Source organism: Spea bombifrons, chromosome 2 (assembly GCF_027358695.1).
Source record: "Spea bombifrons isolate aSpeBom1 chromosome 2, aSpeBom1.2.pri, whole genome shotgun sequence".
Classification (NCBI taxonomy): domain Eukaryota; kingdom Metazoa; phylum Chordata; class Amphibia; order Anura; family Pelobatidae; genus Spea; species Spea bombifrons.
This window is the reverse complement of record NC_071088.1, coordinates 8,535,683-8,551,686: the sequence shown is the minus strand read 5'-3', so window position 1 is coordinate 8,551,686 and position 16,004 is coordinate 8,535,683. Positions and strand designations below refer to the sequence as shown.

Here is a 16,004-nt window from a genome sequence, read left to right as displayed (position 1 = left end):
TGTATTTTATTGTGTGTGGGCTATACATGTATGTAACCCACGAGATTTAAAGGGGCGCTCTCGTGTCCCGGGCAGCTCTTTAAACAAACAATGCGTATAGAAGAACTTTGAAGGTACTTAAATATTCATTCTTTAAACCTGAAAGAGAAATAAACAATAATTTAGCAAAAAAAACACTGGTGGGTGGGAAAAAAGGGCAAATGGACCTGCAGACCCCCCCATGCATTTGGAAGGGGATATCACTTAAATTTAAAGGGGCCGCTCGGCTCTCATAGGCATTAAAGTGCATGTAAAGGCCGGGGTGTAGTGATTTGGGCACCCTGTGTTACCCTGCTGTTAGTTGCATGACAGCCACTGACTTCTATTTATACATCACACACGCTGCAGGGTAACACGTTATATGTACTGGTCAGCAACACGTAAAATGTATATATGTCCTTGAAAAAAAAAAAAAAGTCAAGTGTGGTCATCCGGACTACGATGTGATTAAAACAGGGGCCGGACGTGCTCGTACAGCACACTCGCCATCCATCCCCCGTCACCTATGGGTAGCGGCACCTAGGTCCTCGTCCTTCAGCCCGAAGAATCAGGTAGAGACTGGAGAAAGGAGAAGCTTAACGGCTCCTCACCTGGAAAGTCTGGTCAAACCAGGAGAGTCTGCGGGTATGCCTGGGACCCCCATGTACCACAATCTCTTCCATTACTGTCTTTCATGCTGCTGCATCGCTGTTAATGTCTGTTATATACAGGAACGTGTCAAAACATGGCCCCCCAGGCCTAACCTTTGGACAGGTAAAGCAGGGGGGGGCAGTCACGAGTCCTCATGCAGAACTAACTGATTTTATAACCCATGTATCAGCGACAGCTCGACTCGCTTTAATAAGAAACCGGCTTCACTTGGTGCCTCCAAACTCTTTAAATCTTTAAATCTTGGCTGACTACACCAACTATGGAGAAAATAGAAAGCCTCTTTGGTGGCCATGTCATTATACCGTAGGTAGAGTGCAATACGTCCTGGCGACAATAAAAATGATTTCTATTTTTTTTATATATATATATATATATATATTTAGAATCAATTAAACAGAAATAGTATTTAATGCTGTCCCTTACAAACTATTGGATCCACCTGGTCTACAATTTTTGGCCTTCTATAAAACCTTAAACCCTTAATTGGTCCTTCGTCTTGTCTTATGCTAAGAACAGCCTTATCCCTATCCCATACATGCTTAAATAATTCCCTCACAAATATAAACATCTACCACCTCCGCAGGAATGATTCTCCACCTATCCACTACGCTCTCAATGGAATATAAATTCCTAAGTGTCCAAAATATAATTCAAATATTATTTTTCTCTGTAAAGTAAAGCACCGGAGCCTATTCCTAGGAACACAATGCTAAATAACGCACGAGGCCAACCAAAAAAAGTCCCCCAGAAGGAGGTTACTCTTTAATGTCATTGTATGGTACGATAATACGACACTTGAGATCCTATTTAAAATATTAAAAACTAGAAAAGCATTGATTCCCCCTCCCAAATTTGTGCTAAAAAAAGGAAATATACACTAATTATGATATCTAACAAGTATGTTTTCAGGAATAGGGTTATGATGTCATTTTACGCTTAACTGACTTTATCCCTAAAGACCTAAGTCACTGATTGTTGAAACAGTCCACCTCGTCAGTCCGACGGATTAATAATTAGCAGGTGCTTTTGAAATGACCTACAGCTTGCATTGTATCAGCGAAGAAAGTTTTCCTCCCTAAATCTCAGCGACTAGTGGTACCGGTGGGAGGGCGCAGAAAAAAGGAGTGGGGAAGGTTTGGAAAGTAGAGGCTACGGAGTGCACAGCAAATCACAGCCGTGAGCAGACTTAGAGGATTTGGCTTTGAGGTTATCATGTGCACAGAGCTCTGACTGGCAAACAGTAATCCTTCATTTATCCAGGTCGTCGTCGCCATTGTCACAGCGGACAAGGCTGACAGCTAAAGGAGGCAGAAGGTTTCACTGGAAGAAGAACACTTTGTAGAAAGCTGCAGTATGGCAGAGACAGCAGGTGAAGAGTTTGAAGGGATAGGAATGGAGTTCAGTGAGACTGTTCCCCAAGCGTCAGAGGTCAACAACAATCCTGGTGCAGAAGGTGAAGGACAAGAGGGGAAAGAGGGAGAAGAAAGAAAGAACGTTTCTGAGAATGACAGTACTGGAGCAGCTCTGCCAGAAGAAGTTATAAATAAAGACATTCCTCAAGAAGATGAGGGGTTGGACCCTAAAGTGGAGGATGTAGGGTTAAATCCTGAAGTTAAAAAGGAGGAAGAAGTTGGAGAGGAGGAATTGGTACATGAAAAAGATCCAGAACATGAAAAGAAACAGATCAAAGAGTCAGGAAACGAGGCTCTAGAAGGTCAAGGGGATGAAGCTTCTCAACAGTGTCCAGCGGATGATAACATGACTGGTATGGACCCGGAGGAAACCGAGGAAACAAGGAAAGAAGAAGAGGACAAAGACTCGAGTAGTGATAGTAGCGAAGGGACCTCCAGCAGCGATGAGGAGGAGGAGAAAGAAAACATTGTGAAAGAAGAAGAGAAAGTAGTAGAAAGTCAGGAAGTGGGGCATGGAGAAGAAGAAGGGAGTGGGCAGGCGTCTCCTGATAGTGGGAAGGATGGAAGTGCTGATAAAGCAGATGAGGACATTGAAACAAAAGAGGTAATTCAAGAAAGTAAAGAGGGTGACGAGGGAGAAGAAGAAAATTCAGGAGTAGATCAAATTCCAGGGGAGGTTGAAGAAGGGGATGCAGCGGAAAAGACGAGGGGGCCTCAAGAGGAGTTTGAAGAGGGTAAAGTGGAGGCCTCGGCAGAAGTTCTAGGTGAGGCAGATGGTCCTGAGCAAGGATATGTCGAGACAGAGCAGGGACAAAATGAACATCCAGCTGGGGTCTCACTCTCAGAAGAAAGTGAATTCACAGAAGAAAGTACTCAACCGGAAGAGACCTCCAAAAGTGGAGACCACCCAGTAAGGACTGAGGACAGCCAGGCAGAAGAGCCAAAGCCTGCCATTGTATTGGAAGAACACCTGGAAAGCGAGATCGGTCCAGAGACCGGGGAAGATGTGATCAGAGAAAATGGCATGAGTCCCATCACGAGTCCAGAGATACCACTGGAGACCCCTGAGGTCCTGCAGGAACATGAAATATCCTTGTTTGTTAAGGTAAGATCCCTGTCTAAAGTCATATTTTGCCACAGGGAAATGAGTGGCAGTCTATGTATAGTCCATGTAAATATTAAAAAATAATTATAATACACATATATTTTTTATATATGTTTTTTATTTTGATTTTGGGGGGAGGGCTTTTGTATCTTCTGTTTTAACCCTTTGTGTGTATATAGCTATACAGATACATACAAATACTGAACGTCAAATATATCTTTGTTTATTGAAGCCGATGCACCATGTTCATTTAATATATATCTATATATATACACACGGTATATACGGTATATACGGTATATATATAAACATATGTTGATCAAATGGTTCAGAATAATGGTTTTAGAATAATATAGAAAACTGTATATGGAATTTTTATATTATTTTCTGAGCATTTAAATCAAACAATACATAGATTTTTGGGCTGGAATAACTTTCTAAATGAGCTCACCCTGGAACGCTTTAAATATTAACCCTTTAATAGGCCATAGTGTAAATTCTATATAGTGACTCGCCAAATGTGTAAACCAAATAGCTCTAATACTGGCCTTCAAGGAAATGTTGACTTGCCTTTATTTAAACACACGATTCCTTGAGTCACCTGCATTCAAGCAGGGGTATATCAACTATAACATACTGATAGCAAAACTACCAATTGGGAGTCTTGTATCTGATCACAGCGGTGTGGGAAGGAGTCAGTTCCAGACTGTGTGACCCTGACAATGTTCTCCTTTACCCTGAGACCCTGAGATTGGAGCAAAAGCTCTGAGACCCCGGGGCAAACCCTGAGAGTTCCTAGGTATGCCTAGGAACGAATGACTTTTTGCCCTTCAAGACATGGAGAATAGTCCTGCCTCCGACGCTCCTCAAGGCCTTGCAGTCTCTAGCATGGGAAATATTTCATCTTGCTCTGTTCCCTGAAGGATTATTCATATAAAACACCATAAAAACATCTAAGAAGCTTTAGTTTCTATGGCAACAGCCTATTACTGGTTATTCTGCGTCATATGACAATTTGAGTGTTCCAACTTTTATTCGATGAAAGAATGACTTCTGGGAAGGGTTTTGACGTCCAACGGGGACAAGAATGATCATTCCAATGCTGCTTTTGGTTCCAAAAATGAGGAACCAAAAGGAACAACGAGGATTCGGCAGTATAGGTTACACAGCAGCTTGCCAGGGACAGTTTAATGTCCTAGACAGCCTCACCAAAGTAACAACATTTGGCCCCACACATCTCTTGCACAAGTAATAGCTGGGGGTAAACTAAGTAGTTCCATGTATCTAGGGCGGTCTTTGGGGTAAATGACCTGTGTACTACCTGTCACCACAGCTGTTTTTATGAGTTTGAGTGGAGCTGGCGATCTCAGGGTGGCGCCGGCACTTTAAGGCCAGTGGCTGATGACGTAGGTCTGGACGCAGGATGGATATGCACGGCCCGCACTAGGTCTGTGTGGCGTGCTCAGTGCCAGTCAGCTCCATCAGTGGGTTCGTACGACTTCCAGGGAGTGTCTAACGCTGGTGGACATGCGCAGAAAGCGTACTTACTAAACTACTTTAAATGCTGCAGTCAGTGTCCCTTCAATCAGCATTAACTGGGTTTATTTAGTGCACAGAACTGTAAAATGTAGGATTTGGCAAAAAAGGTCCACCTAAAATATATTCCTGGATTGTACATCATTATAAACATAAAACATTCTAGCGGGGTAACTCACCTCTTCGTTCTGCATTAAAGGAAACGTTATTCCAGACCATAACTCTCATTGTTGAAGTAAGCTGTCAACTGGGTCAAGGCGGTGGGGGATTTAGCGCTCCGCATTGAAAAGGAGAGACCTCCGGTATAATCGCCACTCCCTGCAAAAGTGTACAATAGGGCAGCTAAACCCAAATTATCAGGACTGTCCCACAAAAACCAGGACACATCGGAGGTATGGAATTGTCACATCAAGTTATAACAACCTAATACATATATCCTGAGTGCACTCATTTTATCCTGCTCTTCTCAGGTTCTTCCTGAGTGTCCCTCTCCATTAGGATGTCTTGCAGTCTTTGAAGATAAAGTAGGAGATGTAAGGACAGGAATGTTACGTTTTAGATCATATGTATAATAAGGTGAAATATGTTTCTTTTTTGCCATAACATTTCCTATGTGCGACCATCATCCCTGGGAACTCTCTGGGTTTGCTCAGGGGTCTCCGGGTGAACCTCTGCACCCCCAGGTCTCCGGGCTTCTTCGGAGTAGCAGAGGGGCATATAGCCCCGCCCACTCCCCGCCCACTCCCCGCCCACCCAGGAGAGCTATAAGAATTTATACAGTTCACTGCCAGTCTGTAACCGATGAATCCCACTGATAAAACAAAAAAACCCCCGGAGTTTGGTGCCTGTAAGAACAGATCATGGGCTAGTGACCCCCCCGGGGAGCTTTAAAATCAATGTTATTACGATGGGTAGTTTTAATAAATACATTTAGTAACGCTAAACGCTGTGCAGGGAGGTTGTGACATTGTAACAGAGGAAGATCACATTTAATGCATGCATACGGCTCGTAAGCATTATGCATACAAAGAAGAAGAAAGCAATACCCTTTTTTGCTGATGTGAACAAAGAAAGCATCATTTAGTCAACTTTATTATTTATTCACCAAATCTTGCTTATCCATCCTCAAATTCTGCTGCTGGAATATGTATCTGCTGACTTGGACGTGTTGCCTTTTGCTGATAAGACAGCTGGATGTGAATAGGATTACGGCTGTAATCTCATTGGAAGTCGCTCGGCTCTGTATTTCGGTGTAAATCATGGCAGGAGGAGAGAGAGAGAGCGCTCTGGTCTACCCGGGAGAAAGGTTTAGATGCAGCGGTCAGATCTTTACTTCAGAGTGTTTAATTACCCTACGGCATTGTTAATCTGCACCCCTTTGCCACTGGTGGCACCTTAGCCCATATCCCCCAACATTTCAGGTATCCAAATTGGGGCACTTGTGTTAGGGGTGTGGCAAGGGGCGGGGATGTGCAGGGCGAGTCTCAGAGGTGGGTGGGGTTACAGGCATCACTCTTCCATTTCTTATTGTCTACCTCCTTTCTCTTTATCCCTCCTCCTCATCTTCTCTCTCCTTTCTCTTTATCTCTCCTCATCTTCTCTCTCCTTTCTCTTTATCTCTCCTCCTCATCGTATCTCTCCTTTCTCTTTATCTCTCCTCCTCATCTTATCTCTCCTTTCTCTTTATCTCTTCACTTTCTCATGTACCCCTTTCTCCCCATCTCTTACGTTTTTTACTCTCCTCTTTCTTCTTTAATTCCTGTAATGGGGGTGGGAGGTTTCTTTCTTTAGAGGTCATATCATGGCGCTTGGCATCAATCGCCGGCACACAGTGTTAGGGAGTGGGTCGATTCGGAGGTGGGACCACTTTTTGACATTGACCAAAGAGCCACCTCTCAGCACTTGGCTACATCGTGCCAAAAGGTGGCCATGAAGGAGCTGCGATGGAGGCAGGTGAAATCATAGATTTCCATTAATCTTACAGCTCTCTGGGCAGGTCAGGGAGATCAGAGAATCCTTACAAGCAGACCATGATACCCGCTGCCTTCAAAAGCGGAGCAATGGGGCTGCTACCCAGCACAGGAGGACTAAGCCATAAAAGCAGGACTGTCCCATGTAACCTGGGACACTGGGGAGGTATGCTCTTACACAGGTTCTAAGTTTGACGTTACTTTGCTAACTTTCCATTCGGTGATCCTGAATTTAACTCCAGCAGTTACTGGACATTATTTTATATCGACATGAAATGGTTAATGTTCACTGAGTATGATAATATACACCAAATTTGCGTTTCTGGAACCTGCCCTGTAATTTGTGGTCTGTGTTGTATTTTGCACGACTATTTCTGTCCTCCGACTTGAAGCCGCGACGTTTATGGCGTAAACAGCCAGGGGACATTTTTTCATCTGTTTTATGTTTTATTTTCAATTTAAACTCCAGAAAAATAAAAGAAGTATCAATTATTCTAATTACAGACCGCCATGCCGTTTCCAGGATTCTTTTTTATTGAAAAATCTGGCACTTTTTCAAAAAAATTATTAAAATTCCTTTGAAACCTGTGGAAAGCTGGAACGTGGAGCGCGGTTCTAGGCTCGCAATTTTAGATGAATCTTTATAGATTTTAAAGAAAGTTATTTTTAAATGTTTATTTTTATTTTTGAAGCCACTAGAGCCCCCAGTTATCTTTCACATAGTATTCCATACAGAAGTATAGTGCCACGAAATGTGAAATGGATCAGCTTTAATGTGAAATTTAACCCCTTCGTATAGATAAAGGTTTCTTTAGCTTTATGCGTACTGGAATACTTTAAGGCCAGCGGTCACCTGGTGACATAAGTGCAGCCGGTGGCTGGATACGCGCGCACACTACGTTTTTACGCTGGAGCAGCAGATCAAGCATTAGCCCATTGTGCCAGTTGGCCAGTCCGGGCCTGACACATATGTCTCACCCCCATAAACCTGGATCCAATAAAGCCCCCATGTGCCTCATATATTATACAGATGTTATAGGAGGCAGCAAATAACCCTTTAAACGTCATGACTTTTGGAATATGTTTCTTGAAGGACAGCATTAAAATCATGGAAACTATTTAAAGTTCCTTATGGTTATCTTAGCCGTAGAGCAACAAGGAGCTTCCAAAGTATCTGCTACGTGTAGTGACTTTGAATCCCTGTTGCTTTCTATATGTCCATTTGGACCAGTAGTCCAGAGTTGAATCTAAGATGAGACCAAGGAGTCTTTATATCAGGAACAGGCAGACTAGATGAGCTGAATGGGTCTGATCATAGGCCAGCATACAAATATAAATTATAGATACTGTCGCGCATGCACATACACTTTTCTAGACACAGGTAAGTTTGCCATAGTGTGAATAAAGATTAAGCAGTGTTAAAAAAGACATATGATTAAAATGCCGATTTCTAATCCCTTTTTCTGAGCCGTAGTGTTTTCGGAACAATGCTCCCTTTTATATCGTTAATTCCTCCTAAGACATTTAAAGAAATACGCTGGCCTTTTATACTCATTGTGAATGTTTGGCTGGGATTCCGCTGGGTTATTAAATAAGGATTATAAATAGCAGACGCGGTATTTTGGTCGTAATACTCAAAATAAGATAAAGACCCCATAGAACTCGGCGGGGCGTTTATGCACTTGTGACACTAATCTTTTCCACCCCATGTAAGACTTTGCTAGCGCGTAATCAATTGCCAAAGTTTACTTAACCCTTCAAGAAGCATTGAGTTAATAAATGGGGGTATTTAACCCTGTGGGGGGCGACACACAATGCGGCTGAAAGCGTATGTTAAAAGTGCAGCTAGAACGGAAAAATAAGCAGGTGTTGGGAACGGAAAATAATCCTCTTTGTTGTTTGCCAATCAGTTTGTTTGCCCAAATTATTTCAGCTAATGCCAAAGTTCTGGTGTACAATGTGGCTGCCAGGCAGTAGACATTCCCATACCACCCAAGAGTCCTGGTTTTCCACAGGCAGTCCCAAATTGTGGGCATTACTTTGCTGTTCCTGGTAGTTGCCCTACTCTCCAGCTTTTGCATAGAATGGGGGTCACGGGACAGTCGGGGAGATCCTCTGAAGGAAGCTGTAAAACCAGCTCTGAAGCTGAGCGTGGCAACAAAACTCCTCGAGTAAGGTGGGCGAGTGGCCATGTCTCTAACTCTGACCGCTTCTGTTGGAACAAAGGTAATTTATGATAATGATTCATGATTAACACCTAGTGAGGGAGTGTATGGATTAGGATTGGGAGTAATTTGGAAAGGGGAATAATTCCCACTTTAATTGTCCAAAATGTCTTGGTATGCTGAAGGGGACAGAGCCCTCAAACACCTTTGGACCTTTAATGTCTATGTATTTAGAATGCAATGTCATACTGTCCCTGTTGGTGTAATGGTCAGGTGTCCCAATACTTTTGTCCATAGTGTATAAAGACAAATTTATTAAAATGCATATATTTAATACATCGTTACCTGCGGCTGTCCCTATACATAGATATCTCTGTCTGTGTCTATTCAATTATAGAGAAACAGAACAGTAAATACACAACTTGCTGTCATGTATATGATGTTACCACTAGGTGGCAGTAGCAAGCAGGAATGTAAATAAGCTCTAAATGCTGCGAAGCCTCAGCCAGCAGAACCTGTTCTACAGAGAGATTTAGAGTAAAGGAACTTCTTCTTACTAATGTAGTTATACATATTGCGCAATTGTACCTCTCAGTTGTTACACTGTAAACCGTAAATTAAATATTACCGCTCAATAAATAAAAAAATATACAGCTATGTATGTATATTTCCTTATTAGGACATACAGAAATGGGAATTACCACTGTTTTTTTTAAAAAAAAATTGCAAATAAAGACGTATTTTGCTACTTTTGTGACAATTTGTGGCTTGTATAAGGAAATTTGATGCCAATTGCAACATAATTAATTATACAGTTACATTACACCGCGCTTCCCATGTGACTCGGACGGTGTCGTGTCCTGATCACCAAGAGAGATCACCATGGAGATCTTGGACAAGCAAAACATAGAAATATATTCCAAGTTTACTTTTGGATCAACTTTTTCCAACAAATGTTACATATTTATGTTTGACAACCACAGGACAATAAAAGTGTGGCGGGAGCTTCCCTTTAACACTGTTAAGAGATTGATCCAGGTACTCATCGCATTTTGGAGATGGAAAGACACATCTATGTTAGAAGCCATTCTTGATTATTTTTAATCAAGGAAGTCTGTAGAGATTATTGTGAAATAGCAGAAACGGTAAGGTGCCGGCAGTATAAATTCATAAAAAGAGGGAGGAGCGGTAGGTGCAGTTTGGAAATTTATTCTCAGTCATTCTTTGCACTTATGGTGGGTCAAAGGTGACAAAAACCCTCCAATGTACAAAAGCACAGCAAGCAAAATAAAATACACCAATGTAAATATGGATGTGTCTATGAAAAAAGACCCACGTGGAAAGGCACAAGGTACGCACGTCACTATGTGATTCCTTACCCATGGTTCCTTGGGCTCCCTCATTTGCATATGCCTGCCTTTTGCCTTTTATGGACAACAGAGGGTCCCAACTGTTTCAACCTTTTATTCTCAATGGGACCTAGTGCCATGTAACCATTGATTCCAATCCAAACCATTGTCTTGTGCGGTTTGCTATTGTTACTGGTTACTTTGCCGTGTCAGATTGGTCAATTGCCCGGCTTTCGACAAATCCCTGAGCTTCTGAGTTAGAGAAATTTACAGTTGCCTGGACAATGAAGAACGAATGAGTCAAATGATCCTTTTTATTCCAGCTTGTTCTGTAGCCGTAAATCACGTTTTATACCCATGATAAATGTTTCTGCTGGTGGACAGAAATTCACTTACAGAAGGTCATTTGTAACTTGCAACTTGATTATGTTTCTGTTTGTTATGGAGCGGCTCCAAAAAAAGGTCCAAATACGTCAGCTTGAAAAGAGTAAGGGCGACATATTCTTTTGTCATCAAAGGCCAGAGCTACCATGTTTCAAGTCATAGTTTTGTTGTCTTAAAGGGGCAATGACCTCCATTCTATTTGGTGGATTTTATTAGTTGCCCACTCCAGGCATTCCATAGCTTTCACCGCACTTGTGGGCTACCATTAATCCCACCCTCAGATCTTAGCGGCCACTCAATATCACAAAGGGAAATGTATTATATTAGATAATATTTCACTGCGTACAATGAAACCATCACTTAAAGGGACAAGAATGGGAAAAATGTAAACTTTAGAATTTAGCTGGAAATGGTATTTCAAGAAGGATATGAGAAGCGTATTGTAACCAGCAAACCAGCAAAGATCTGGACTAGGAAACACGTTATTTTTTTTAATGATGGATACTCAAAAGTGAATCTTGATTTATTAAACTATTTCTAATAGGTGATTATTTTTATCAGGCTGGCAGTGATGGTGAAAGTGTCGGAAACTGTCCCTTTTCCCAACGCTTGTTTATGATTCTTTGGTTAAAAGGCGTCATTTTCAACGTTACAACAGTGGATCTGAAAAGGTAAGAAGCAAAGAGCTAAACGGAGGGATCTGGAACCTCTGTTACTTTTAAGTAGAGGAACACAAGGAGTACTTATATGTAAAAAAACCGCAAAACTAAAAAATGTTTATTGATTTAGAAAAGTAAACGTTTCCGTTTCCACGGTAACTGAAAATAACATACATTCTGTGTAGGAAACCGGCAGATTTACAGAACCTGGCTCCGGGAACTAACCCTCCGTTTATGACGTTTGATGGAGAAGTGAAAATTGATGTTAATAAAATAGAAGAATTCTTGGAAGAAAGACTAACGGTGCCAAGGTATTTTACAAAATATCCAATATCACAACTTTATAAACAGATCCCAATCTCATTTAGCTTCAGAGTATCTCAATATTGGGTAATCAATGGAGATCTTTGAGATGTGGGCAGGGACATAACTAGAAACCACAGGGCCCCCAACTTCACCAAGTTACATGTCCCGCAGTGCCAGCTGCACCCTCAAACAGCTTGTGAGTACCCGCTTTACCCCAAAACAGCATGTCTGTGCCATCTGTGCCCCAAAGCAGCTTTCTAGGGCCCCCAAAAAGCCTGCCTGTGACATCTTTGATCCCAAACAACCAGAACGTTCCATCTTTGCCACCAAACAGCTTCTCTGGGTCATCTTTGGCCCCAAACAACTTGTCTGTGTCATCTTTGTTCCCAAATAGCTTGTTGGTGCCCACAAACAGCTTGCCTGTACCATCTTTGCCACCCAACAGCTTGTCAGGGCAATCTTTGCCCCCAAACATCCTGCCTGTCCCATCTTTTTCACCAAACAGCTTAACGGTGGCCCCACAGAACCTGCCTGTGACTCTACCCACACCACTTAACCGCAGGAGTGGCGTGTCGTCCCTCTTCCGTGCTGTGTGCAGACTGATCCAGCATGGATGAACTGGAAGTGGTCACAGGGGCTGCCTAAGACCCCTGGAGCAGCAGGCCTGGTCACAGTAGCAACCCCTGTGACCATGATTGTTACGCCCCTGGACGTGGGCCTAGCCTAGCGCCTCAAAATTATAATGACTCAAAACACCAAATTGGCTGCATAGAAGGCCCATAAAGGGATCACTGAGGGAATACAGCTCGGGTGTAATTGCTGTCTAAAATGGTGGCTCTTTCTGAAATGACAAATGAAATAGATACCCTAACTCATCATACCGCCTGTGGTACAGAATAGAAAGACTCAGTCTTAATCACCCAGTTGGACATTCTGTCTTAAATTGGACATTTTGACTTACGAATGCCTGTGGAGGCACACTCTTCTTATGTTTAATATTTTGTTTTTATCCCAGGTATCCCAGACTTGCACCGAAGCACCCGGAATCCAATTCAGCGGGAAATGACGTGTTTGCAAAGTTCTCAGCCTACATTAAGAACCCCAGAGAAGACTTAAATGAAAGTGAGTACGAAATCCACAAATTGGGAATCCTGACGCAATACAAAACCTATATTTTTTTTGAAGATTATTTCTTAGTAACTGATACAAAAGTATATAAAAAAAAATAATCTCTTTATGATACTCCGGACTATTCACAGTAAAACATTCCTAGAAAAGTGACACAGGGTTTGAGAATACCTAATTATTATTATTATTTATTGTTTTATATAGCGCCATCAAATTCCGTAGAGCTGTACTGTTAACCCATGGTGTTCTTATGTTTTTTTCCATCAGCGATAGCAAGAACGCTGAGGTCTCCATAACGCTGAAAATAAAGCGGCTTTCTCCTTTCTTGCAGCTTTAGAAAAAAATTTATTACGGTCTTTAAGAAAGCTAAACGACTTTCTGAATACGCCTCTGCCCGAGGAGATCGATGCCTACAGCGCCGAGGACATCTCTGTCTCTAGCAGGAGGTTCCTAGACGGCGATGAACTCACTTTAGCCGATTGTAACCTTTTACCGAAGCTCCATATAATCAAGGTTAGTCTATGAAGGTGCGAATATTTTACTGGTGTGACGTATGTCACCTTGCTGGGTGGCAAATAATTCTCATCAAGCTTTCTGCTACGTCAAAGAGTCCATTCAGTGCAAAAGCCTTGATAAATCTTTGGAAGATATAACTAAGGTTCCGGAAAATCATGTTGTTCAGATTCAGTCGTTCGTGTTGGTAAAGGCTTTTCTTTTTTTTTTAATGCCTCTCGTTCTAGGTTGTAGCCAAGAAGTTCCGGAACTTCGAGATCCCTTCTGAAATGACCGGAATTTGGAGATACTTAAACAACGCGTATGCGAGGGACGAGTTCACCAACACATGCCCAGCTGATTCCGAGATCGAATTCGCTTATTTCGGGGTTGCCAAAAAAATAAACCAAACAACCAAATGAATATTATTCATCCGTCTGAATGCAGGGCGGGTCGGTGGGGAAGGGTCTTTTATCCAAGATGGCGCCACGTTGGCAATGGCCAAGCTACGAGTTCCTTACCGGTGGAGCGGTGCCGTCTAATGCATTTGCCGCTGATTAGAAAGCTCAGTGAATACCTATACAAAATCAGGGCTTAACCCCTTGTATACAAGGTGTGTTAGTGTTCCGTATAGCCTTTGCTAGTACATATTAGAATTGTAACTGCATATATAAAAATTAACCCACAACATGCTAAGAGGTCGGCACCCAATGTCTGGACCAAACCTACAACTCTGCTCCACCGGCCGGAGGTACGTTGAGAACCGCATACTTTAACAATACCATAACCTATACATTTCTGGCAAACATATGCATAAATTATTATACCAGGCATTATTCCTAGTAAAACGCCGACGACTGCTCGCCTTTTATAGGTTTGCCAATACATATGATTGCAACTACAAAAGTCTATCTCGCTACAAACTATACCTATAATACGTTGCAGGAACTCGTCTCACCAAAAAGATATTTTTCAATGAATGTGCCATTTCCAGAAATTTTCATAATCTCTGAAACAATGTTATAGGGGCAAATATCTCTTTATAATCGGGACGACTGCAAAGCTCTCGTACGAGTCCCTGAACTAGATCCAGATCCTTTTATTATTCTTGAAGACAGATTTGAGAAAATGTTAGTTTACTTATTTCAATTGAAATGAACTGAAAAAGGCTGCTGATTAACCTAATCGCTAATAAACTATATTTTATGTACTTTTTCTGAATTTATTAACCGTCCCAGGGCATTGCAAGTTGCGGGCACCCTTATGGTAGACAAAGGGTTAAAGGGTTCTGTGTACGGTAGGATGTTAATTGTTTCCATTACGCGCACATCATTTTAAATTTTTTTTGTGATATGTCGAATTTTGAGTCTGAGTCCAGGCCTAACGCGGGAAGGCTCCAGGCAGACTCTGCAATGGATAAGCTGACCCCGACCCTATTAAATTATGAGCGATTGGGTTGAGGTCAGTTTAGGATAACCAATGTTACGTGTTTTGCCGGCTCTGACCCATCATGAAATACTTTGTTTTCACATGCCTTAAAGATCCCTTAATAAATAACTGAATTTTAAGACAACCTTGCAAATTGCCTCATTTTAAGTGTTAGTGTGTGCGTGTGCGTGCGTGCGTGTGCGCGTGCTATCTCAACCCTAAACACCCTAGTGATCTATTCAAAGCTAATCAGTAATGTATACTGCCTATGACTGGTTGCCTGCAGTGGTGGGTCCAAGGGGGTGTCAGTCCCCTCTGACCCCCCCATCAGCAAAGCCCCCATAGACATGCACTGAAAGGCGTTGTGCACATTTCAGACACGGAGCACTGGGATATGACATCATATACCATGCTAAATATAACCACTCTTCCCAAATCCCAAATTTGTGCCCTACAGTTCTACACGTTAAAGTAATCAATGTTTATATATAAATATATGATCACCTGGTCTTAATCAGTGTTTTTCTGTCTATCGGGGGCTTGTCCCATCTCCATGACATGGTTCTGCCACCTCTCAAAGGGAACAGCGGGGAGACCAGAGGAAACTCCCCCTTTATTTTTTTAACAAAAATGTAGAAATTATCATTAAAAATATAAACAATTTAAAAAGGTAAAAATAAGCAGATATTTAAGGGGACCCTAGTGACATCACCAAGGCGTCATCAGCGGTATGCTTTAGTTACAAGAAAAAATCTCTAAGGAATACAAAGCTCATAGGGGCACCTCTGGATATATAAAAAAGAGAAAAATAAAATAAATTTGGTTAATTAGCAGAACATTTCCAATTTACTGTAATTAATAAAAAAAAAACACAATTTTTGCACACAGCATGTTTCTTTATTATTATTTATTTGTATTTCAAACAGAGCAGCACAAGGCCGTACTGTCACTCGTAGGCGTCTTAACTAATATCAGAATTCTTCAGGCTGAAGATTTCATCGTCTTAAGTTTCCGGATCACCATAAAGGGTTGTCTGAAGTCTGTTCCAAACTTCCAATCACTTGTTTTGAATGCAGTATTTCCAAAAGCAAGCTGTAATAAAAGACGTCAATAAATACGCGAAACTCCATTCTTATCCATTTTTTGACCCTTTCAAACATGAACATGAACGGTCTACCCTCCCCCCCAGCATTTCAGGTGGACACCTTGGTGGGGAATGTTTAAAGTTGGGCAAAAGGGCAGGTCCTGGCACCTACCATACCACCTTACACAGTCGTGGCCCAGCCGGCATCCCTGGGACCTCTGGGCGGCACCCAGCTTCCCAGAGCCTCGGGTCGGTTTCTCTTTTCTCGGGCACGGGGAGGTGCATGGCTACACCCA

General features: G+C 42.1%; 1 protein-coding gene across 1 annotated transcript; it reads left to right on the top strand.

Annotated features, from left to right (window-relative positions):
• The first annotated feature begins 1,828 nt into the window (after positions 1-1,828).
• CLIC6 (chloride intracellular channel 6) lies at positions 1,829-14,769 on the top strand. The gene is made up of 6 exons (XM_053456491.1): positions 1,829-3,207; positions 11,173-11,282; positions 11,456-11,581; positions 12,592-12,698; positions 13,036-13,217; positions 13,445-14,769. Exons 1-6 carry the CDS (start codon positions 2,044-2,046, stop codon positions 13,616-13,618), a joined length of 1,863 nt encoding a protein of 620 aa, XP_053312466.1. The 5' UTR covers positions 1,829-2,043; the 3' UTR covers positions 13,619-14,769.
• Positions 14,770-16,004: the final 1,235 nt, after the last annotated feature.